The 23,270-nt window shown below is 36.8% G+C and overlaps 1 protein-coding gene across 9 annotated transcripts in view; it reads right to left on the reverse strand.

Annotated features, from left to right (window-relative positions):
- The window catches only part of MED13L (mediator complex subunit 13L), a 294,941-nt gene that overhangs the window by 34,810 nt on the left and 236,861 nt on the right, over positions 1-23,270 (reverse strand). For 8 of the 9 annotated variants that reach the window (XR_012019241.1, XR_012019242.1, XM_072802654.1 and 5 more), the window contains 10 exons: positions 22,880-23,068; positions 19,076-19,241; positions 17,084-17,188; positions 12,232-12,960; positions 11,013-11,238; positions 9,910-10,015; positions 9,475-9,599; positions 6,326-6,425; positions 1,077-1,297; positions 584-789 (listed from right to left, as the gene is read on the reverse strand). Coding sequence is in view for 7 of the 9 variants with exons in the window: in XM_072802654.1 (XP_072658755.1) it covers positions 584-789; positions 1,077-1,297; positions 6,326-6,425; positions 9,475-9,599; positions 9,910-10,015; positions 11,013-11,238; positions 12,232-12,960; positions 17,084-17,188; positions 19,076-19,241; positions 22,880-23,068 (2,173 nt within the window). In the remaining 2 variants the exon portion in view is untranslated. The remainder of the gene's footprint in view (positions 1-583; positions 790-1,076; positions 1,298-6,325; positions 6,426-9,474; positions 9,600-9,909; positions 10,016-11,012; positions 11,239-12,231; positions 12,961-17,083; positions 17,189-19,075; positions 19,242-22,879; positions 23,069-23,270) is intronic. The other variant, XM_072802653.1, reaches the window with a different exon arrangement.

The raw sequence follows: 23,270 nt of genomic DNA on the forward strand, positions 1-23,270 counted from the left end.
GGCCTTATATTTTAAAGCATTTAAATTGTTTAATTAAGAAATTATTCATCATAGGGAAAACCGAGTCTACACTGTTGACAGACTACCCTTCTTTGACAGAGTTAAATGTGCCCACGTTACAATAAACACCTCTTCTTCCTTCTTCTGTATCATACCACCCTTGTTACTGCTTTCTTATATGATGTGGGGTCAGCATGAGAGAAAGTCTCTGTGTTAACACTTCATTTTAAAGTGTCTTAAGGAAGCGTATTTGGAACCACAATCTATATAAATCAAACACCACCACTATCCAAATAACATTATCAACTCCAATCTACTGCTTGATTCTGTAGTAGACACTGATATGATACTGAACTAGCATGAACACCATGGTTCTCTATACAAATAGCCTTAATTTATCCATATACATGAAATTTAGTTAGAAAATATGCACATTTTCAACACAAAATAATGTGCACAAAAACACGAATGTCCAAGAAAGGAAAGTTTCAAATGACATGCTGATGTTATCATTTTAAATACTTATCTAAGATCAAAACCACACTTAATAGGGCAAGAAACGTGACATGGTCCCTGCACCTACTTGTAGCCATCTCTATTGAAAATGGCTGCAGGTGGCATGGGCAGTTGTTCAATTTTAGGAGGGATTGCCCATGAAGGCCGAAACAGACAGGCATCAGGTATCTTCAGAGGTAGCAGGCATTGGCTCGGCAACATCTTCAGTGGAGCAAACATGGAGGATCCCACCAAAGGTTGAAAGGTTGGAACTTTGTGCACATAAGAAAAGTCCTGTGAGAAAACAAGGAGAGTCCGGTGATAATGCTGGTGGAACAACTAAAGACATATAACAACAGTAACAAAAATGAGTGGAATTGAGTATTTCTCTCATCTAATCAGCAGAAAATGTTAATGACAAAATTTTAAATTAATCTAGACATTATAATTAATATACCAAGCAATGTACCTCTTAAAAATTTATGTATATACAGCATATAGATATACTATTTTGAAGAAGATGTATATGAATCTGCTTGAAAATCACCCTGCCTTGGTAAAATTAATATGTTGGCAATTACCTTTACTTCCTCTGGCTTGGGACTTCCTAATCCATCTTCTACTTCCATTTTGAATTCAGTGAGCTGTGTTGATACCATACTGACCATAGGGCTCTCCATCATGCCTAATGCTGTCACTGTCTCTGAACTGATTCCATCTTTATAATTCATCACAGGAGAAAATGCAGGGTGCTGTTCTAAAGAAGGAGGAGTGGGGAACATCCTTTGCAAGTCTGCAACTGCTGAGAGGAGAAGAGAGGAGAGGAGAGGAGAGGAGAGGAGAGGAGAGGAGAGGAGAGGACAATATTTAACAGGTAAGACTTCTAAAAAATCCCAGTTTGTAGGCAGGCACCCCACCTGCCATCAGAAATAATGCTAACTGAATGGTTGTATCAGTTACAAACAGTATTAATCATGGAAGTCTCTAAGAAGGTGGCCATCAGCAGAAAATTATCCTTTTCTAGAACTTTACCACTATCCCCTTGATGCTTTATGATTTGACTTCACGTTAATTAAGAGAACAAAGTTTATATAACCTACATATTTCTTCTAATAAACGACTGCCTGAAGAGTATAAGGAGATGAAATAAGTAGAAGCTGGAAGAAATTAAATGGAATAACTTTGCTGAAAGTTCTATCTCTGCTTACAAATATGTATGAAATATTTCAGAATTACATGAAAATGTCCTATAGCAAATTTTTCACAGAAAATCCATCAAGCATTTATACTTAAAAAAAAAAATTGTTTGCAGCTACAATGGTGGTTTAGATGTAGTAGGATTACTTGGCTAGTCTGAAAAATCCACCACATTCACTGCTCTTTGGGGAAATGGTTCCACATTGACATTAAATGCTGCCCATATGGACATTAAAATGAAACTTCATAGGTTTAATATTCCTACCTAGAACCAAAAGAGAATTTACTGAAAATCAACTAAAAAAAAAAAAGTATCTTTTAAGAAAGACTTAAAGCAGTGACTCTCAATCCTTTTTTAAAAGAGCATTTTAATATACCAGAAGTTAGCCATCATCATCATCAACTGGGGCCCATGAAAGCAACTGGGGTTCTGAAAGCAAGAGCAGATGTAATGTGATGCAAGTTGGAAGCTTGACCACTAGGGGGTGTCCTATACAGCAAATTTATGTATACATTTGGAGCCATGAATGTAAGTCAGTGTTCTGGAATGGCATCGGATGTCCCAGTTTCCAAACACATTGCTCTTTCTAGAAACTTCAGCATTGAAAGAGGCAAACAGTAACCACTGAATAGACTAGGATACGACCTCAAGCTCTGAATCAGAAATTAATAAAGAACCACTGCATCACACTCTGCCCTGGGCTGGAGTCTGAGACAGTGCTGTATGAATCAGCAGCAGGACCCTGAACAGTTCCAGAGCTCAGTGCTGCTACAGTCAGGGCAGGTCACTCCTCCCTGGAGGCCTTGGATCCTTCATCTAAATGGCTGGAAAAGACGTGTGATTCTCACCAGGCTTGGTTTCTTTCCTTTGTTTACGGGGGCAGGGGGAGGCTTCCACCAGATGGGAGGCAGAAAAAAGGTGAGAACCTCTGCATGAGATGATCTTTACCATGTTTCCCAGTTAAACAATAAGATAATCTGGAATACTTTACCCTCTCTTGGCCTCGGGTGCTTATCTGTAAGACAAGGGAAGGAAGAGGCCAACAGACAGGATCTCAGATCCCAACTTTCCCTCTCTTTAGAGAAGCTCCATTTCCATTTATTTCCTACAGTAGGATTCTGTATAAGATTTCATTAAACAAAATGGTGCCTGCTGCCGCCAAGAAAAAGAGAAAGAAAAGGAAAACGGGGGGGGGGGAACTCAAGTAGATCTTCAAGGCCCCTCTTGCCAGGACAGTATTTTACCATTAAGAAACATAACAATTCATAGAACTAGGGCTACAAGCCAAGCCAGAAACTCCCAGAGAACCACTGGAGTCTGAGGAGGAAAAACAGGTCTTCAAATGTAGCAGCAACCAGATCAGTAATTTTCTTTAAAACAAGACTGAAGAAGAAAAAAAAAAAAAAAAAAAAAGAGAGAAAAAATAAAACAAGACTGAAGACTTTAATATTGAGTTAGGTTATACTTGAAATATATCCATCATCTTTATCTTTTAGTCCCTACTCCTTCTTCCAAGTCACAGAAAGAGCAGCTATGGGTCATTTTTAATATAAAATTAATGTTTAAGTATAACATTTTAAATTCTAAGTCCGCTTCATAAAATCTTCAAACTCCTATTTGCATTATAGATTTTAATCTTCAAGCAAATACTTGGAAAATAAACTGTACAAATTCTCTTTGTGTTAAAATGACAAGTGAACTTAAACAGAGCCTTTATTTTACATGTAAGTATTCTGGCTATGGTATAAAATACTACCAAAAATTATTTTATTAAATTAGCTACTAAATTTTGTCTGAGAAACGTAATAAAGACATTTCTCACCTGGGGATACTCAAATTCTTTGAAGCTACCTAACACAGTTGTAGATCTCAATTTTTTTTTTTTTTTTGTATATCTCAATTTTCAACACCTTCACGACCTTGATATTTTTTATCAAAGGTAAAAGAGAACACAAAAAAAGTACGGAAAATAAGATTACACCTGCCAGAGACTCACTTCAGAAAGTAGCCTTCACTATTCTATCAGATACTTTTTTTTTTAAGATTTTATTTTTAAGTAATCTCTACACCCAACATGGGGTTCGAACTCACAATGCCAAGATCAAGAGTCACATGTTCCACCAACTCAGCCAGCCAGGCACCCCATTATCAGATATTCTTAAGGAAACTCTTAACCTCTCTAACTTCAAGTTCCTCATCTGCAAAATGGCAATACTATCTACCTCATATTTTTTGTACACATTAAATAACATAATGTACACACACGTAAATACTTCACCATGTAACATCTAAACATTCAGTAAGTGATAAAGCCTATAATAATTGGTCTGCCCTCCCCATTTTTGTTTGGCTGGGAAAAAGATGATTTTGCTGTTAAGTTACAAGGAATTTCTGACAGGATGTGACCCTAAACAGGTTTTGAGATGAGAAAAGGAACTGCAGTCAAAGAGGGTAAGTCAGAAAGATGACAGAAACATTCTAGTTCTCCAAAACAGAAAACCATGGCTTGTTTGTTCAATTTTTATCCTTAAAAATGCTAAAGTGAGGGTGGGAACAGCTACCAGAATAGGCTGGAATTGAGGTGTATTATTGTATATATTATTATAACACAATACTACCTTAACACAGACTTGATGCCAAAATTAAATCTAGTTATTACTGTGTGTTGCTTTTCTCACTATTACATTACTACATACACAAATGAATAATTATGGACATAATCTGTCAAATACAGTATCCATTAGCCACATATGGCTATGGAGCACTCAAGCCAAGCGTCGTCCAAACTGAGATGTGCTGTGTGTATAAAATATACAACAGATTCTAAAGAGTTAGCACAAAAAAAAAAAAAAAAAAAGAATTATCAAATATCCCAATATTTTTTACACTGATCACATGTAAAAAATGACACTATTGGTTATATTAGGTAAATATACTAATTAAATTAATCTTACATGGTTCTTTTTTACTTCCTTTAATGTAACTACTAGAAAATTTAAGACTGCTATATGGCTCTCATTTGTAGCTCACACTGTATTTCTATTAGACTGGATGGTGCTGTTCTAGACACTAAATTTTATGTCAGTCTTTCTACCTCAATGTACAAAAAAGCTCTTGCAGAGATGAGAACTTCTTACCATGTTATTTCATTGTCATGTCTTGGGAGGAAATATTGTATACATGTCCATACACACACACACACACACACACACACACATTTACACATGCATACTTTGTGCACAACGAAAGATCCATTTACTCTTATGTATCTATACTTTCCAAAGCTTATATATGTAAGTATAAATTAATCAAATTTATCAAATTAATTTTTCAATTAATCAATTAATTTTTATAACTTGTACTTTATCATAACATTTTGAGTTGCTTCTTTTTGAAACAATTATTTTCTGAATAAAAATGAGATAAAGAAGAGAGTATACCATATACTTTCCTGGGCAAGGACACTAACAGAATGATTTCTGAGTACAAATATTGTGAGTCCAATAACCTTGGACAAGTCATGTTTTAACATTTAACATCACAACATATAACTTAATGTCAAAAAGGGCAGAGGATTAACTGGTTCAATACAAGGGGAAAAATTCATTCATCTAACCTATTCCATATGTATCTATTTTAATATTGTTTCTTTTAATCTGTGAATTCTATGTTTGCAAAATCTGTAGAGCAGAGTAATAAAAAAAGAAAAATGTTTAATTAAAAAAACTACAGCAACTGGCTGGCTACCATTATTCATTTTCATACATGTCATGCTTGAGAAAGCTTTGCATATTTTAAAAAGCTATGGATCTACTAAAGCTGTCAAAATCCAATCTCTGTATACTTCACACTTCTACATTTGAGTAAATCAGCACACATTTATAGGTTCATAAAACTTTTTGACTCATCCCTATGACATAGTGGTTTTTCCCCTCAATTTGTTCTCATTACCAGCTGAAGTTAATGAGATGGTATTAAAGAATGATTTGCAATGGAATTATGTTTCTGCTTCTACTGTCTTTTCTCTTGTAGAATAATGTAGTTTCCTACAATGAAGAGTAACTTTAAAAAAAATTTCTCTTCTTGCTGTCATACACAATAAACTGATCTCAAAAGGAAACACAAACTTCAATATGAATTAGAAAAAGAACCACAAAAAAACAAATGATCATCATCCTTGTGTAAATTAAATTTTTTGAAACATCTTACACAAACTCTTATAGTGGAATATCACTTTGGAAGTCACTGTATAAAAAAAAAAAAAAATGAAAGTCACTGTATAGCGTTTATCCTACTAGGAAAAGGCTGTTAGAGAAACAAACATAAAACACATTTATCTACATTTTTAACCAGAAGAGTTCATTCTTAATTTGAAAACAAAAGCAAAAGGAATTCAAACTAAAATGGTCTCTTAGCTGCCTGCCCCATCTTAGAAATTCCAACTTAAATAGGTTTTAATTCACAGTTAATATTCTGTTAATAGTAAAGACAGACCTCCTAAGCCGTAAAAAAAAAAAAAAAAAAAAAAAAAAGGGAGGGACAGAGAGGCATCTCAGATAAAACATCACTGAATATGAAAACATTTTGTAGAAGTTATAAACAGTAAGCCAAAGCTCAATTTCCTTTTCTTACTTGGTGGGTAAGGAACAGCAGCTCTTCCATCCTTCCCAAGAGGTCGATCTTCTGCCCCAACTGCAGGCATTTTTGATGAACGCAGCGCAGGTGATACAGCCTTAAGAAAAGATTATTATTATTAAAACAGGGCAACACATCTGAATATAAGTAGAGCAGCAGTAAACTATTTCTTAACATATGCCTAATGATATTTTGGAATAAAAGAAAGATGCTTCCTTACATGGTGTTTACAAGTAAACTTCTAAAAATACCAGCAGACAGTGAAGCCAAGGAGAAGGCTACAAGCTTATCAAGAATAAAAACCAGAGTGACAGAGTCTTCTTTGCATGGATCTGGTAAGGGCAGACTGCACCATCAAAGCACAACTTACATTCCTTAAGCAAATCTTCCTCCCAGGTCATTAGGGAAGTGGTTTCAGGGACACAATAATTAAATTAGGGTGGTGACTCCAAGGAGTAATTGGCTATCAGTCTGGTTTTCCTTCTGTTTGGAAGCAGGCAGTTTCAAAAGGTGACCTCAAGCCCTCTCAAAGCATTATTCTTTTATTTTTCACCACAAAAAAAAAAAAAAAAAAAAAAATCTTCAGCTCCTATCTCCTCCACAGTTACTGTTCATCTTCATAAAAAATAACCTTATCACACAAAACCACAGAGATATGTAGAGAGGGCTTTTCTTTGTTATTCAAAATAAATTAAGTCCTTTAATAGGCAAGATTATCTTTAAGAACGCAATGAATTGGTGGCAAGGTAAAACAGCAAAAAAGAAAAAAAAAAAGATTCTCACAAATAGAAGGCCTTTTACTTTTGTATACTTATTCCATGTCACAAGGTTGAAACGCAAAATTAAATTCAAAGACATTTAAGATGAAAACTTGGACAAAGAACCTCACAACACCAGTTATCAGTAAGATGAATTAGCAAAAGGATTCTAAGGTAAGCGATTCTCTTAATTAAATGCCAGGCTAGAAATCAGAGTAAAGCAAAAACAATCATTTCAGAGAAATGAAATTAGATTAAAAATATCCAACCCTCCTTTACATATTAACGTTACTAAGAATACATTCTAAAAACAAAGTAAACATATCTTCATTTAGTTCAACAGTAATACATAATTTATACAGAGATAAGTACAATGACTCTTGAGTGCAAACAACAATCACTGGAGATGGTAGTTGTGAACAGTCCCCAGGCTACTCTGCAATGCTTGTTTTTTGCCCTTTCTCATTCCTCCCTTTCTACTTCTTTTTGATTCCTTGTTTTTTCATATTTCATCCTCACCTTCACCACCAAAGCATCTCACCAAACCCAAAGGATCACTAAAACCAATCCTAGTAATACCTGACTTCAGGGAGATAGTTAAGTTTAAAGAGACTCTCCAATGCCTGTATCAACAATTTCTTATATTACAGTTTTTCTCATTGCCATGTCCTTTTTCTTCACATAGCCAACTGCCTGAATTGAGGAGGTCCTTGTGTTTTAATTCAATAAAAGTTACCACACAGTATTCATGCTTTCTGTGTATGAGACTGATGAAAACCAGGAATCGCTTCTTTTCGGTCAGTTTCACACTCAGCAGCCTTCATAGAGGACACGTTATATAGGCAGAGTTCGAAGTCCAAAGCCATAAGTGTGGCCAAAACCTGCCTAACCTTGTCTATCTTTACTCCTTACTCAGAGAGCAGACCAATGGTCTGGTCACTATCTCCCCAACTTCCCCAGCTGGTTCATTCTTGTTGCTTAACCAAGGCTCATTCCAGGCTCAAACTAAAGTCTCTCCCCTGCCTCTCATTAACCCTGTCTCTCCACGTTTTAAAAGTCAAATCCATTCTTGGGGACCATTATGATCTCATCATCTTCTAAGTACTTCACATTACTAATGGTGTATAATATCTGTTAATCAGATCCATTTTATTTTAAACTGAGAACAAGCTTTAGAATTCTGATTCCTACTTAACCTTTAAGCCTTAAACACTGCTCACCTGTCACTTTGTACTTGAACATCCAGCATCTTTAGACGCAGGTCAATTACTGCACTCACAGTAATAAGCATGCATGTGTATATTTATTTATATACATTTTTAAGTACATTTTAAACATTATGAATATGCTATTTCTCCCAGAGGTCTGTGAGTGCCTCAAGTGTAAGGGCAGTAATATAATAATACTTGTAACCTCAAGTACACATCACAAAAGAAATGACCATCAAATGATTAACAAATATCTGGGAAACTGATGAAAGGGAGGGAAGGAAGGGAAATAAAGAAGTGAATGAAAAATAAACTAATAAACCTATTTCCTTTAAGAGAGGGTCTATCAGGGATCCCTGGGTGGCTCAGCCGTTTAGCGCCTGCCTTCAACCCAGAGCGTGATCCTGGAGTCCTGGGATCAAGTCCCACACTGGGCTCCCTGCATGGAGTCTCATGGAGCCTGCTTCTCCCTCTGCCTGTGTCTCTGCCTCTCTCTCTCATGAATGAATAAATAAAATCTTAAAAAAGACAGAGAGAGGGCCTATGAGTAAGATAGGTCCCCCAGAAATAAACAGGAACTTCTACTTGCCCAAAAATACAGAGGTGGTTAGGAGGACGAGGACATAAATTTTCTGACTCTGCTCAGCTGTTCTACCAAGAATTATAATTCTTATCTGTCGCTTTAACCACATCATACCTTGTGTTATTTAACTTCTATGTACGTAAGTCCTTTTTCCCTACAATAGTGCCCATCCTAAAAAGTATAGACCATACTTGTTTATCTCTCAAAATGTAGATTATGTTCTGACTGATGAGATGAATAAAAACTTATAGGGGCATTAATTTTAAAATGTGAGCCAAAAGGACTACATACTACACTTCTACTAGTCTCATGATATTTAGGATTGAAGAACTGAAAGTGAAAGATTTTAGTGTTTCCAACAGGAATAAACTAATAGAAAAAAAAAAGCCATCAACAAACAGAACCCAAGGAGTGTTAGAGACTACACAGACAACTTTAAGAATCCTTTCAAAGTATACAAACATTTCTGTAGAACATTCTGAACCTAAAATTAGAGGCCCCCAAATTCCGTAGACCAAACAATAAGGAAATACTCCAACAGTGACCTAAGTCCTAAGTCCTCCATGTCTTCTGTTTTGGTAGCTGTGGCAGACTCACCCCAAGTTCGTCATCATCGGAATTGTCAAAGATGTTGTCTAAGTCATGCAGGGAAGGTGCCAGATCTGTCACCTGTGTAAGGCTACTGGAGCCAGCTCTGCCAGCAGCATTATCCTGCCGGACATCTGTGGGAAAGAAGGCAAAAATGCAGAATGAGCAACTTCATCTAGAGAGAAAGAGTGAGGAGAGGGCATGGATCTCAATGAGCAAGACCTGCCTGTGAATTCTTTCCCTACGTTTTCAGTTAAATTTAGAGACAATTATTTCCAAATATGTTTATCAGTTTTGAAAGTAACTGAAAAACAAACTATGAAAACTTAAAGATGGGATCAAATTATTGCTATTACAGTAAAAATATAATCTAAATTGAGAAGCATCTCCCTTGCATTTTACTTTAGCAACAATCCAAGTGAGGCAAATAATCATTGTACACACCTGTTTTAGTAGCAGAACTGAAAATAGACATGGCATTTTTCCCATCAGGCACCGGCGTGGAATGACCTGGTGTAGTGACATCCTTGGTACCAAATCCATCCTCTGACTGTATAATAAATTCAGCCAAACAAAACACATGAACACCAACCCAAAGTGTGGAATATGAGGGAGAACACAAAGAATTAGAGGGTAGAATGGAACTTGTTATGAGCACAAGTATGATAAACCATGGTCTATGCAACCAAGGGAAATAAAATATATGTCTTTTTCCCTGAATTTAAACAGAACCCAAAACTCCCATACTTTCCCTCCAATCCTATTGAGTATTCTGAGTCAGTCTGGCTTTTATACCTAACCAGTACTGGTGGCATTTGATTACAGACCTGCCATGGTGTTAAAAGCTGCCTTTAATATAACATTTTAGAGGCTGAACTATGGTTCAAGCTTTCTGGATCTAGATAGATCTCTATAAAGGAATCTCTGAAGCATTCTTCTGAACTGTACAAGCCTCTTGCAATTGTTTTATCTCCCCTATTCTCAAGAATACCTCTTTAAATGGCCCAATATTTTAGAATGTTTGAAAATTTAAGGCTAAAGACAGCAGACACCCCCAGTACTCATTTTTATGACAACGAAACCAGTAAAATTAATACTGACACATCTAGGAGTAGTGTTGATATTAATTCAGATAGATACATAGGTAAAGCGCTTGATACAGTAAACATACTAAGCGCTCAATAAATAGATATTATCAAATTTTTTTCCTTACATTTTGGATATTTTGGAATAATTAAAAAGAAATAAGCAGGGAGCATAGGCCAACAAGAATTAGCATATGAGAGGAAACATGCACTGTACAAGCTATAGCCTGGAAAATATGAGGCTTCATTTATGTTCAGCTGACTTTTAAACAAAGGTGAGCCATGACATAAAAAGGAACAATACATTGTTCAATACAATAGTACCAAGAGCATGAATATGGGGACAGAGCAATCAGGCAAGACTATCTCAAACATTCTGCCTCAGAAGTTTTCCCACACATGTTGTACTGACATAGATCAAAAACCCACACCATGCTGGATGCTCTCTATGCTAAATGGTACCTTATTCTTTTTCAGGGAATCTTTCTCTGTCCCTTGTTTGCATTTCTTGTTTGCTGTAAAGATGTATTTTATGTCACCATCCTCAAAGGTGTATGGATCATTGATTTCTCCCAAACTGTCTCCAGGTTGTTGAGATAGAGGCAATGGGTCAAGGAAGTGGAGTGGCTGCATCTGGGGCTGCTTTTCTTGCCAGATTTTAAACCGTTTGTTAGGTTGTGCTAAAAGTCTAAAAGGGAAAATAAATGGCAATTTAAGCAAGATAAAGTAAAAAAGACTCATTTTTTTTTTAAAGCATTTATAAAGATTTGGAAAACTTAAACTTAGAAAATTTATCTCTATAAAGAAGTTCCTGGGATGCCTGGGTGGCTCAGTGGTTAAGTGTGTCTGCCTTAGGCTCAAGGCGTGATTCAGGATCAAGTACCACACTGGGCTCCCTGCATGGAGCCTGCTTCTCCCTCTGCCTATGTCTCTGCCTCTCTCTCTCTCTCAATGTGTCTCTCATGAATAAACAAAATCTTAAAAAAAAAAAAAAAGTTCTTATAGAGATTATATTAACAAATAAAACTTAGTAGGTCTTTGTGAAGAATATGCTTTTGTTTCTGAGCCCACAGATTCCAGTTAAGAGCACAGACAGACCCTAAGGACAGACTACCTGGGTCCAACCACGTTTAATCTGTGTCATTTCCTAATTGCTTGACCCTCGCTTCTTTCTCAGCTATGAAAATAAGATAGTAATATGGTCACGGTGAAGATTAACTGAGATGGTCTGAATACATTATGAAGAATAATGCATAGTTCAACAGCACTATAAATAGTATTATTATTAGATGCAGGATATATAACTGAATGCATGCAAAGTCCTCCTTAAAAGTGTCGACATACAAAGAAAAGAAAACACTGACCACAACATGGAAAGTATCATAAAGCTCCATTCTTTGACTAACAAACAGCAGGCCAAAAATAAATTAATACCAGTGTCCTAAATGCCACAATGAAACCTTTATATGCCAACATATTTAAATAACAACATGTGTGAAACCTCACGAAGGACAAAAAACATTTGATTTTTTAGTATTTTCCAAATGCAGAGTCTAGGAATGGCAAAGAAAAGCATCTTTCATTTTGGCTCTGAAGGGTCAGCATGGGGAAATGAGGAGGAAAGCCCTGACTCCAAGGGGTCGGTGGGCAATCACATGGGTGGTACCCACAGTTGCCTTACCTTTGCAATGCAGTGCTCTCTGAGTTTACCTCCATTTTGGCATCACATCTGTCACCCTGGAGTTCTGGGGGCCGGAACTCAGCATCATCAATAGGGGGGAGGCGATAACTGTGCCACCACTTGTCTGACGACTCGGGGTTCGAGGGCCTAACCCCACAATATAAGGCTGTCTCGCTGACCTCTGCCATCAAAGGCAGTCTTTGGCCTACGAGGACAGTTCTGTCATCCAGAGTCGACAACTGCTGAAGTTCTAGCCCATTTCCATAGAGGGCTGGGTTCACAGGGACAGAGGGCGGGTCCAAACTCTCCGTTTCCTGACCTCGTGGCTGAGGGCTGAGTGTTGGCGGCAGAGGGGAAATAGGGGAATGAGGTGAATCCATAGGATTCAGATTCATTTGCTTGCTTGTATTTCTGGAAGGCACGGCCATTTGTTTATCATACTTCCTACTGCTAGACACCTCTAAGGAGGAGTCTATCCCTGCCAACCCTAGCTTCTGTCCTGGTGTATCCTGCTCCATACAGAACTCATCAGCCACAGAGGGCCTATGGTGAAATGGTATCAAGGGTCTCTTTTGCAATTTGTCTCCCTTTTCCGGTCTTTCTGTTGTTTTGTGCTTAGACGCAGGAGGTGGTAAAGATGAAGATGATGACGGTCCTGCACTGAACCCTGGTTGAGATATTGCGGGAGGTCGATTGGGTCCTACTGCACAACGTTTTAAAAGTTTATGCCTGAAATGAGAATTAAAACAAGGTCAAGAAACACACACTTGAAATCTAACTGGATCATTATGACAGTACAACATTACTGCATCATTATAACATTACGAAGGAGATGCCTCTGACAAGGTTGTATCTTTTAAGCACACACCAGATGCACTAATACACTGAAATGGACTCTAGGTGTTCATTATTTTGAAAAGGACTAAAGACTGCAACACTGATGGAGAATGGTGAATCGATCACATACAAGTTAAGCAGGTAAGAGATGGACTTAACATTGCTGACCCCTACCAAAAGACTGATTTGAAAAATCCTCAAATCTTTCAAATTTGGTAAGGGCCTCAGCTAATGTATTCACACTGCATCTTAAAACCAAGAATAATGAGATCATTTGCGAAGAAAGAGAAGGGAAAAAAAGCTTCGATTTTTATCTTACAACACTCTACTAACTCAATACAGAAGGGTTTATAACAGCTTGTAGTGTTGCAAATTAGGAATAAAATAATTATGCAATTCTCCCCCAAAGAGTGAAATCAAGAAAATGAGTGTCAATCCTACAAATATTTAACAGAATAAACAGACTAGAAACCTTATATGACATTCTTATGGATAAAAGACATCTTTGTATCTTCTAGACTCACAAAATTAGAAGTAAAAAGATGGTGAGTGAATACTAAAACAACACACGTAGACAAATGCATCTGTACTAAGCAGGGTAGCAAGTCTGCTCATATTTTAACACACTTCTTGGCAAGCACAGGTGTGAGATATTGCTCAGGAAAGGCCTACCAGATGATGCCTACATTTAATCTGTGCAACAAAGTTATACAGCAGGTCAGCCAGTTCCTCCCAATATATAAATCCACCAAGGGAAAATGTGAGCTCTCCTGCCGGTGCAGCAGTAACTCTCTGAGGCCACTAGGGTGGCATTAAATTACTGCTGTATCGCACTCAATGGTGCCCTGGTGGGCAGTAAAACGGATTTGTGTGGCATAATGGGATGGTTTAGTGGGACAGCAGGATGGCCACTCTGCCCTATAAGGCCATGAAATAGTGTGCAGAGTGGACCATTCCATAATGGGCTTGGTAATCCTGCAGTAGATAATCTGAGAAGACTTCTGCTAAAATCTTTGCTACTCTTAAAAAAATCTGACTTTGAAGAAGGTTGTTTAAGCAGCACAATGCTATTGTCAATAAGGTAAAAATTGTGCTTTAAACCTCCAAGGCACAGTACCACAGTAAGAGTTGAATGTCTTACTGGAAAATATCTACTCATATCTTGTCTTTACATAAAACTTTTTCATTTGGATTTTCTCAAAGCATTTACCCACACCAATCCTTCAATAGATATTTTATGGTAGCCTCTTCAAAGTAAGGACTTTTTGCAAACCAGACAATCTTATAAAGTCATTTTTTTCAATTGTATTTAATGACTCAGCTATATTGCAAATGGTTATAATTAGGGATACACCAGTGAGTAACAGACTATCACCGCACATCTCTGTACATGTAAGAGGCTTCAGTGAAGCAGGTAGCAGGAAATCAGGCTCAAAAGGCTAACTATATGGGTAGCCCTGTGATGGGAAGGAACCAGAAGCAGGGTCAACTAGTGTAGAAACACACACTGGGGACTCCAGGGTGGCTCACTGGCTAAGCATCTGCCTTTGGCTCAGGACATGATCCTGGAGAGTCCAAGAATCGATTCCCGCATCGGGCTTCTTCAAGGATCCTGCTTCTCCCTCTGCCTATGTCTCTGCCTCTCTCATGAATACATAAATAAAATCTTTAAAAAAAAGAAAGAAAGAAAGAAAGAAAGAAAGAAAGAAAGAAAGAAAGAAAGAAAGAAAGAAAGAAAGAAAAGAAAAGAAAAGAAAAGAAAAGAAAAGAAAAGAAAAGAAAAGAAAAGAAAAGAAAAGAAAAGAAAAGAAAAGAAAAGAAAAGAAAAGAAAAGAAAAGAAAAGAAAAGAAAAGAAAAGAAAAGAAAAGAAAAGAAAAGAAAAGAAAAGAAAAGAAAAGAAAAGAAAAGAAAAGAAACGAAACAAACACACAGTGGCTAAAAGAATGAGGCAAATAGATTATCATAGATATTTCAAAGAAATTCAATGTGAAATGCAAAAATAAAAAATTATCTACATAAAATTAAGAAAAAAATATATATGGTAGTTTCTACGCTGAAAAGGGAAAACTGATAAAAATGACAACAGGATACTTGACTTGTGAGAAAACACATATCAATATTAAGGGTTTTTCTAAAAAGCACCCCCCAAAATTTAGGACCAGAGTATATATATGAGAAGTCAGGTCTAGAGATAAATATTTGGAAGTTGATGGAATGAAATGCATAACTACAAAAAAACCTGAGGTATAAGAACCTGGTGAGGCAACAGAGGAATGAGTCCAGAGGACAAAAGAAAAAGTATTACTTATATGTCAGGTAAAAATAATTGAAGGCAGCAAATAAAAATGTCATAGAAATCAGCAAAAAGAATAATTAACAGGTGAAAAAAAATTAGATTAAGTAAAAAAGGAGCAAAAATAAGATGAGTGCACAAGCAGAGATAAATACATTGACATTTTCCTCCTAGGTATTTTGTAAAGGTGGCCCATAACTTGGCTGTGAGCTGTTTAGAAATCAATGTTAATAAGAAAAGGCTTTTTGTCATAAAATTTACAATGGCCTAGAAACAGAAGTAAAACAGGTACTCAGCTGGTTTACCACACCCATCCTGAAACTAGAGACAGATTCTCACATGCTCAGAGAGGATACTTAATGAATAAATAACTTCTTCAAAAACATCCTCCTTAAAAAATCAATAGTGCATTTCATTAGGCTGGTACAACATCTCTCTCTCAAAAAAAAAAAAAAAAAAAAAAGCTGACTAGAAAGGCAGAGCTTGATAAAAAATAATCAACATTAGGGAGGAGGGGAAGATGGTGTCAAAACTACTGAAGGAGTGTGTGTGTGTGTGTGTGTGTGTGTGTGTATGCACGCATGCATGCAGGTACACACACAGTTTGCATATATTCTCAGGGGTCATTTGACTATCTCCCTACCCTAAAACCAACTTATTTATGCCACATTAAGAACCCCTATCTAAACTAGGGAAATGAATGGGCATTTTCTGAATATACTTTATATTAACAGAACTTTTTCTAAGTGTTGAGCAGTATCAAATGTGAAAATACATACTTTGGAAGTGAAGCTACTCTAAGTTGCTCCTTAAGTAAATACTCACCATTATATGTTCAATAGTCAACTGAGTTAGGGGTAAGGCCCATGGATACTTACGAAATCTAAGAATCCTGGAGGCAACTAGTTGGCTCAGTTAGGTTAAGCATCCAACTGATTTCAGCTCAGGTCATGATATGAGGGTCGTGAGATGGAACCCCACGTAAGCCTCCGTGCTCAGCGTGGAATTTGCTTAAGATTCTCTGTCTCCCTCTCCCTCTGCTCCTACCCCTGGCTGTGCCCACTCCACACTCTCTCATGCACATGAAAAAAAATAATAAAATCTTTAAAAAAATAGAAAAAGAAAGAAATCTAAGAATCCTAATGAAAGCTCATGGCAAGATGACTCTTCACTACAAGGAGTGATAAGTCAAGGTAATATCCAGGAAAGCAAAAATTTTCTACAAAAATCAATTTAGGGTTCAAGTATCTAAATGGATGAACAACCATTTTAGCTTTTGCCAGATGTTACCAAATACCTACCTCAAGCATCAAAACACACCAGCATCAACAACAAAAATTCTCTATGGAAGGTCTATTTAATTCAAATTCTATTAACTCTGGCCTACTTGTTTAATATTTATCTCTACTTTAAAATTAAGAATATTTAAATAAACTCATTTAAAGGGGAGCATAGCTACTGTGAAGAAATTTGTGGGAGCAATTAGATAACAGGGTCAGTTGTCTGATAATGCTCTTCCTGAGTCCTAACAATAAAACTACTATCTATATTTAAGAAAAGATCTATCTCTTCCTTCTATACTAGAGGAGGAAGAAGACTGAACCCAAACAAAACAAAACAAAATAAAATGATGAGGAAGAAGTGATCTGAAGTCCAGGAGATAGCCCACAAAAGTTGCTACCATTCTATCCGACTCCTGTTGTGCTTTTTCTACTACCTACCTAGAGCAAGAACAGCTGACTCTTTGGGTTGGATCCACAAAATCCCAAGTAGCAGGATTATTAGCAGGCTCTTCTTCAAGAGTTGGAGTTGACATTTGGCTCCTCCTAAAAAAAGGTTAAAAATGTGACTTGTGTAAACATGAGATAATATTCATACCTCCATGGTAGATGGGGGGGGGGGGGGGAGGGTTAAAAGACCTGAATACATTTCACATAGTAATGTTATCTAGCTGACAGATAACTCAGAGCAACCCAAGGGCAGGAAAAAGAACCAAACTTGTTCTATGCACTAGAAGAAGCAAGATTCAAAATATTTCTATTTAAGTTTAATGTACATTTTAACATGGGTGATAGAGCAATTAAAACACTATCTGGTACTATTGATTGTTGCTTTTAAAAGTCACCTAAACTTTGCAGAAATAACCTAAACCTTTAAAATTTTCTTTTCACAGCATCTGTGAATTATATGCCCTGAGACACTGTGCCATTCTTAAAACTCCTATATTTACTACTGTCTAAGCATAGAACAGCACTCTATGCTTGTAATGTGAACTAAAGACAAGAAAAAAAATTATCTCCTACTTGTCACTAGTAATTGGTAGCAAAAAGCAGATGTCCATTATTACATACTGACAAAAACACTGGGCAGTATTTCTGTATTGCTAATTTTGCTACAGCTGATACTGCAAAGTGCTCCAATGATGGCTCTAGAGGGACTTCTCTTGCTCTCCACCCTCCCTTGCCTTTCTGGGTGTCCCACTACCCTGTTCTGTGCTGATACACAAGCGGCTGTTAGAGCTGGTGGAGGTTATTGGTGACAAATATCAAAGACAGTAAATGAAAGGAAAAGAAAAAGAAAATGTTAACTTGGAAATTATCTAAGCATTGTAGACAGAGGTGAAAACATCTGTACCAATTATTCTAGAGCAAAGGATAATTTTTAAGTGACTAGAGATACCTTTTTAATTCTAGCACATGACATACAATCTCCCACTGCAATTATTTTAGATTTTATGTACTATATCTTCTTCAGCAGCCTACTCTAGAACCAATTCACTGAGAAACAAATGAATTTCCTAAAAGTTAGATCCACATGACAGGTTTTTTATCTGTCTGTAAAACTCGAAGTCGTAGTCACTGAAGTGGACTTCTTAGCAGTTATTGGCAAGGGTGTCCATACTTATTCTGTTATAGAGATTGAAACTCCTTTGTTTACTTTCCTCAGTCCAGAAAGGGGACATCTCAGTTATATCAAAAAAGATTGAAAATATGATGATAAATAAGTTTACATAAATCTTGGTGAGCAGGATAGTATTTATTGACTAATATCTGTTATCATTCATGTAATTAAAATCATCAGCACCACCAGTCTCTTCTTAGAATCAATTCTTCCTCTTTTCCAAAAATATGTTAAGGAAGGCAGGGAGGGAGAGCAAGAGGAGAGGTAGAGGGGAAAGGAAGGAAGCAAAGCCAAGTAAGGGAAGAAAAGAATATGGCTTCCCCAAATCAAACAACAGAAGCACAGCAGCTGGTAAATACCCCTCTGCCTCAGTTCAGTTCAGAACTGTATTGTCATTTAAAACAGAAGGCCCATGTCACAGAATATGTAACAAAGAAGGTCATTTCCCTTTGTAAATGGAAAACATTCATAAATTCATTAATTGGTATATGAAGGAAAAACCAAACCCACTGACTACTGTCCTAAGCCATCTGTGCTAAAAAATGTCAGATGAATACTGTGCCAATCTTGAGATAATCAGGTAAGGTATTTCAAAATTTCCTAGATAATTGAGTCAAGTAAAGTAAACATCTTTAACATCCTTGGGTTGAATTTTGCATTATTATATTAAGAAAAAAGATGAACTACCAATCCAATGACCCCTCAGGTTTGGTCACACAATGGTACAATGTAATCAACACTCCTCATGTAGTGATCAAAGACATGGTGTTATTAAACCACGATCTAAACCAGACATAATGCAAAAGTCATACTTGGACTGGGCTCTGTTGAGGATGCATTCCTTCCAGACTCGATGGACCATATGATTGTGGAGTTTTGGAGGAATTTTCCCCGATCTCTTTGGACTGTGCATAGTTATCATCCCCCCGTCTTGGGAGCCTAGGTGACTGACCGCACTCTGCGTACCTCCACTCTCCCCTGAAAAAGAAAGGCAATTTGGGAATGTGAAAATTATCTGAAAAGATCTCCTAGTACACAGACTGCAAGCTTATTTAACAGAAATGTTTTGATTGTTGAAACTCATATTATTCATGTAGCTCTGCCCCTACCTGCTGGCAACAACACTATCTGAAGCTATGAGCATAAATTGTGTGTACTGGCACTTTGTATGGTTCTTTGTGTTCTCCCTAAAATAGTTAATCACATCAACACTCACACACTCATACAACCCAAGGGCATACCCAGAGGCATTCCGACTCTACTGGAGACAACTTACTTGTAAAGGCTCATACATCATAGTATTAAAGATATAAACATGAATAGATTGATTTAAATTTTTAAATCCACGGTGCAGTAAGGTTTCAAGGCCGAACAAAACAGCAGAGGGAGCTTTATGCTCATTTAGCTAAAAAGCTGTGCAACAACTGCACATAGTGCCCAGGTAGGAAAAAGGACTTAATAGCACAAAGCTTTTAACAAGGTCAAATTTCAAATTTGTATGTGGAACTGTTTGTCCTTATACCTGACACTATTTATGAAAGCTCAGTGTTAAAACACTGAAAGAGGTTGTCTCGACATTCTGTATCAAAGGATCATTCACTGGTTTCTCTCTAATATAACTCCACTTAGCTTTTCCAACTAGTTGGTAAATAATCCATTTCTTTCTTTTAGGATCACTATAGTTACTGGTAATACTGTTTTTTGGTTATTAGTATTTTACTACTTCTATCTCATACAAGACAAATATTGAAGTCAATTTCCAGTATTAAATTCTGATGCAATTACTTTCATCTATGTGACTTCATCAATATACCGTGGTTTTATTCTCAACAAAACTCATACAAAACATCTTGACTGAAATAATCAATTTTAAGCCCTCTGGAAATCTCCACCCTTATCTGAAAAATAAACAAACAACCTTATCCCACAATTTAATAGTCCTGATATCACTGGAATACAACCACTGTATGAGCTGAATGGTTAGGCTTAGCTCTATTTAAAAAAAAAAAAACAAAAAAACATTATCAAAATGCTTACATTCTAAGGAACTGAAGTGTGCTTGTTTCCTATAAAAAGTATTATTTTATTACAAATTAGATAAAGAAGACAGAAAATTTGGTCTTTCATTGCTATCTTTCATCTTAGAAGTTCCCTGACTTGGTTTGTGGTACAAAATAATTCATTTCAATTTTACAATGGATTTTCAAATGCTTATTATAAATCTAGGATAAGTGGAGAAATAAACAGAAGTAGAACACATAGCCCTCTGCTCCCAAACATCTTACAATTTAGCCAAAGAGATCCTAAGTCCATGGTACCATATGGGATCAATTTATGACCAAAAAATGAGAGGGGTGGGGAAAATAAGGCATAGTCTTTTCTGAATAAAGTTGGGTTAATGCCTTTCAGTAGCTTTTAATGACTTAACTAAAATGTGGGTGATACCTCATGGGGAATCAGACAAGACCTATACTCCATTGCTATCAAATATGTATTGAATATTGTTACTCAAAATTATCTCCATAAACTGAAGATGCAAGCTGAGGTACCTAACCACATGAGGGATAAATGATTTCACCAAAACCAGTTAGGCCTCCTAGATCCCCTGCTAAACTAGGAGATTCTTGGCCACTTTAGGGGAAAGGGGAACCCATTATGTCCTATATCTAGGAAAACATGGCAATGGCTCAATGTTAGTCAACTGCAGAAAGACAAGGCTGACCAGGATTCTCTCTGATTGAGCATTAAGAGTCCTAACATAGAACTCATTGTATCATGATATGAAAATTTAGACAAAATCATTTTACAACAAAGATTCCATTTGATTTTATTTAGTTTTTAGAGACTGAAGAGGCATCAGGGGATTTATTTACCTAGGGCTTAGCACAATGACATACACAGAATAGTCACAGGGGAAGTAATTTGAAACTCTATAGTTAGGAAGTCCACGCTGAAAACCACTGTAAACAAAACCTGGTGTTTTTGAATTGTGAAATTTAAAATTCAGAACTGCTTAGACACCAGGACATCATGCATACAGCAGGCTTTCAATTTTAAGTTGAATACAAATATCTCTAAGTACCAGGCTAAACAGATAAACAAAAACTGATAACTTATGTAGTGCAATTGTTTAAAATCCAAACTTTAATATGAAATGTGATCAAAACTTCTCAAAATATTGCTATAGTCTCTGTATCAGTATATCTTTATGATGATTATTTAAAAGACTGTTTTTTCTTTCTCCTTTTTTTTTTTTTTTTTGTTTTCGTTTTATTAAAAACTGAGCAAATCCTTTCACAGGGGATCATCCAAATTCTCTGCTCCACCATATTAGAGCTGGATGTCTCTTTTTTTCACCCATCTTAGCAACTGCATGGTCCTAAAGACGGAGGCTGCCTGCTGCCCATTTCTATGCCTTCCACTCAGTCTCTGAGTAAGTCCTTCTAGATAACACGATCGTGTGCTGAAGCTGGAGTTTTGAGTACTGCTTTAAATGCTTACGCCACCATTTGTATACTGCTTCCTGCCTACAGAGTGCTGTTAAGTACTTCACCTAGTATGTGTAACAGCTCTGTCAGGTACATAGTATTTAAGAGAAGGAAATGGAGGCTCAGGCCAAGTATGAGAATTTAATAAGGCCAACTCACCTAGTAAAAGCTATATAGCCAGATTTCTAAATTAGGTGCTCTCAATCACAATGTCTATTTCTTGTCCCCAATATACTGCTTAACCATGAACATTTATTGAATACCCTCCATATGCCAAGCACCATGCTAGAAGCTCTAAAATACTGTCTTCTCTAATCTCATGAAAATAGCCACGTGATTGTGTATCATGCTGGGTAGTCTGTTTTCAGTTCAGCAGCCAAGACTTGATTTACTCTGATGGTTTTGCCAAAATGGCCTACATTAAAAAGCCTATAAATAATCTCACTTCAGCTCATCTGATGAATATCCTTTCCTTAGTGACTAGATTTCCAATTAAAATGAAGTCAACTACAACAAGTTAATACAGAAAATATACTACTCCAAAGAAGTCAAAATGCTCCCAATTTAAACAATTTCTGAGTGTTTTCATGAAGGAAATTTTTTAAAGTTTCATGTATAATTAATACTTTATAGCATTAATGTAGGCAGGTTACTGACAGAACAGCAATTTACTGAGAGCTTCTGGATGCCAGTCTGCCTCTATAATATAACAAGGAAAGAATTATCTCAAAGTTATCCCTGGCTGGCAATGGTCAATTAGGCAAATACTTAAGCCATTCTCTGATTTAGTGGTTTCCATTTGTTTAAGTAAAGAAAAAGCAGCCTATACCTTGTCCTGATTGTGTGTGCACATGCGCACATGTGTGTAAAGGAAGAGCTGTATGTATAGAACTTAAGAGAAACAACTACACTGTCTAACTGGAGTACAGTCTAATATGGCACAATTACAATTCCAAAGCATATCAATTGTTTGTTGAAAATTTTCCTTCTCTATTCTGCAAAATGTCACTCTACCTCCACCTCTTCCATAAGGCATTTTTCACTGTGTTTGCTCATCTGTTCCATGGCAAGGGAGCTGCGTGGTTTTCTGTGATCTCCCCGACCAAGATATTCCTGGACCGTACTCACCTATCACAGCCTGTTCTGGAGACGTGGGAGGGGTAAGAGGCATCCCACAGTTACTTGGGTCCTTCCCACTACCAAGTCCCTGCTGCCCCACTGTAATATGGCCTCCAGCACCAGCAACACTCTGAGGAACGGGGATGTCATTCTGAGAGATCAAAACAAATGCTGAAGGATAAACCAACCGAACACCACCTGTAAGGAAAGAGAGCAAGGACAGAACCAGGCCTGAGAAAAAGTTCACACCAGGGTGCCAACTTTATTATTCTAGTGGTCAGAGTCAAAGCTATCATATGATGAAAATGAGGTGCTCATTAGGTACTGCCAAAAGTGACTAGCTCCATTCCTTCCTAAGTTAATAGCTGTTTAAACATGTGCTCCAACATTATGATAATAG

The sequence above is a fragment of the Canis lupus genome, chromosome 27 (assembly GCF_048164855.1).
Source record: "Canis lupus baileyi chromosome 27, mCanLup2.hap1, whole genome shotgun sequence".
NCBI classification, from domain to species: domain Eukaryota; kingdom Metazoa; phylum Chordata; class Mammalia; order Carnivora; family Canidae; genus Canis; species Canis lupus.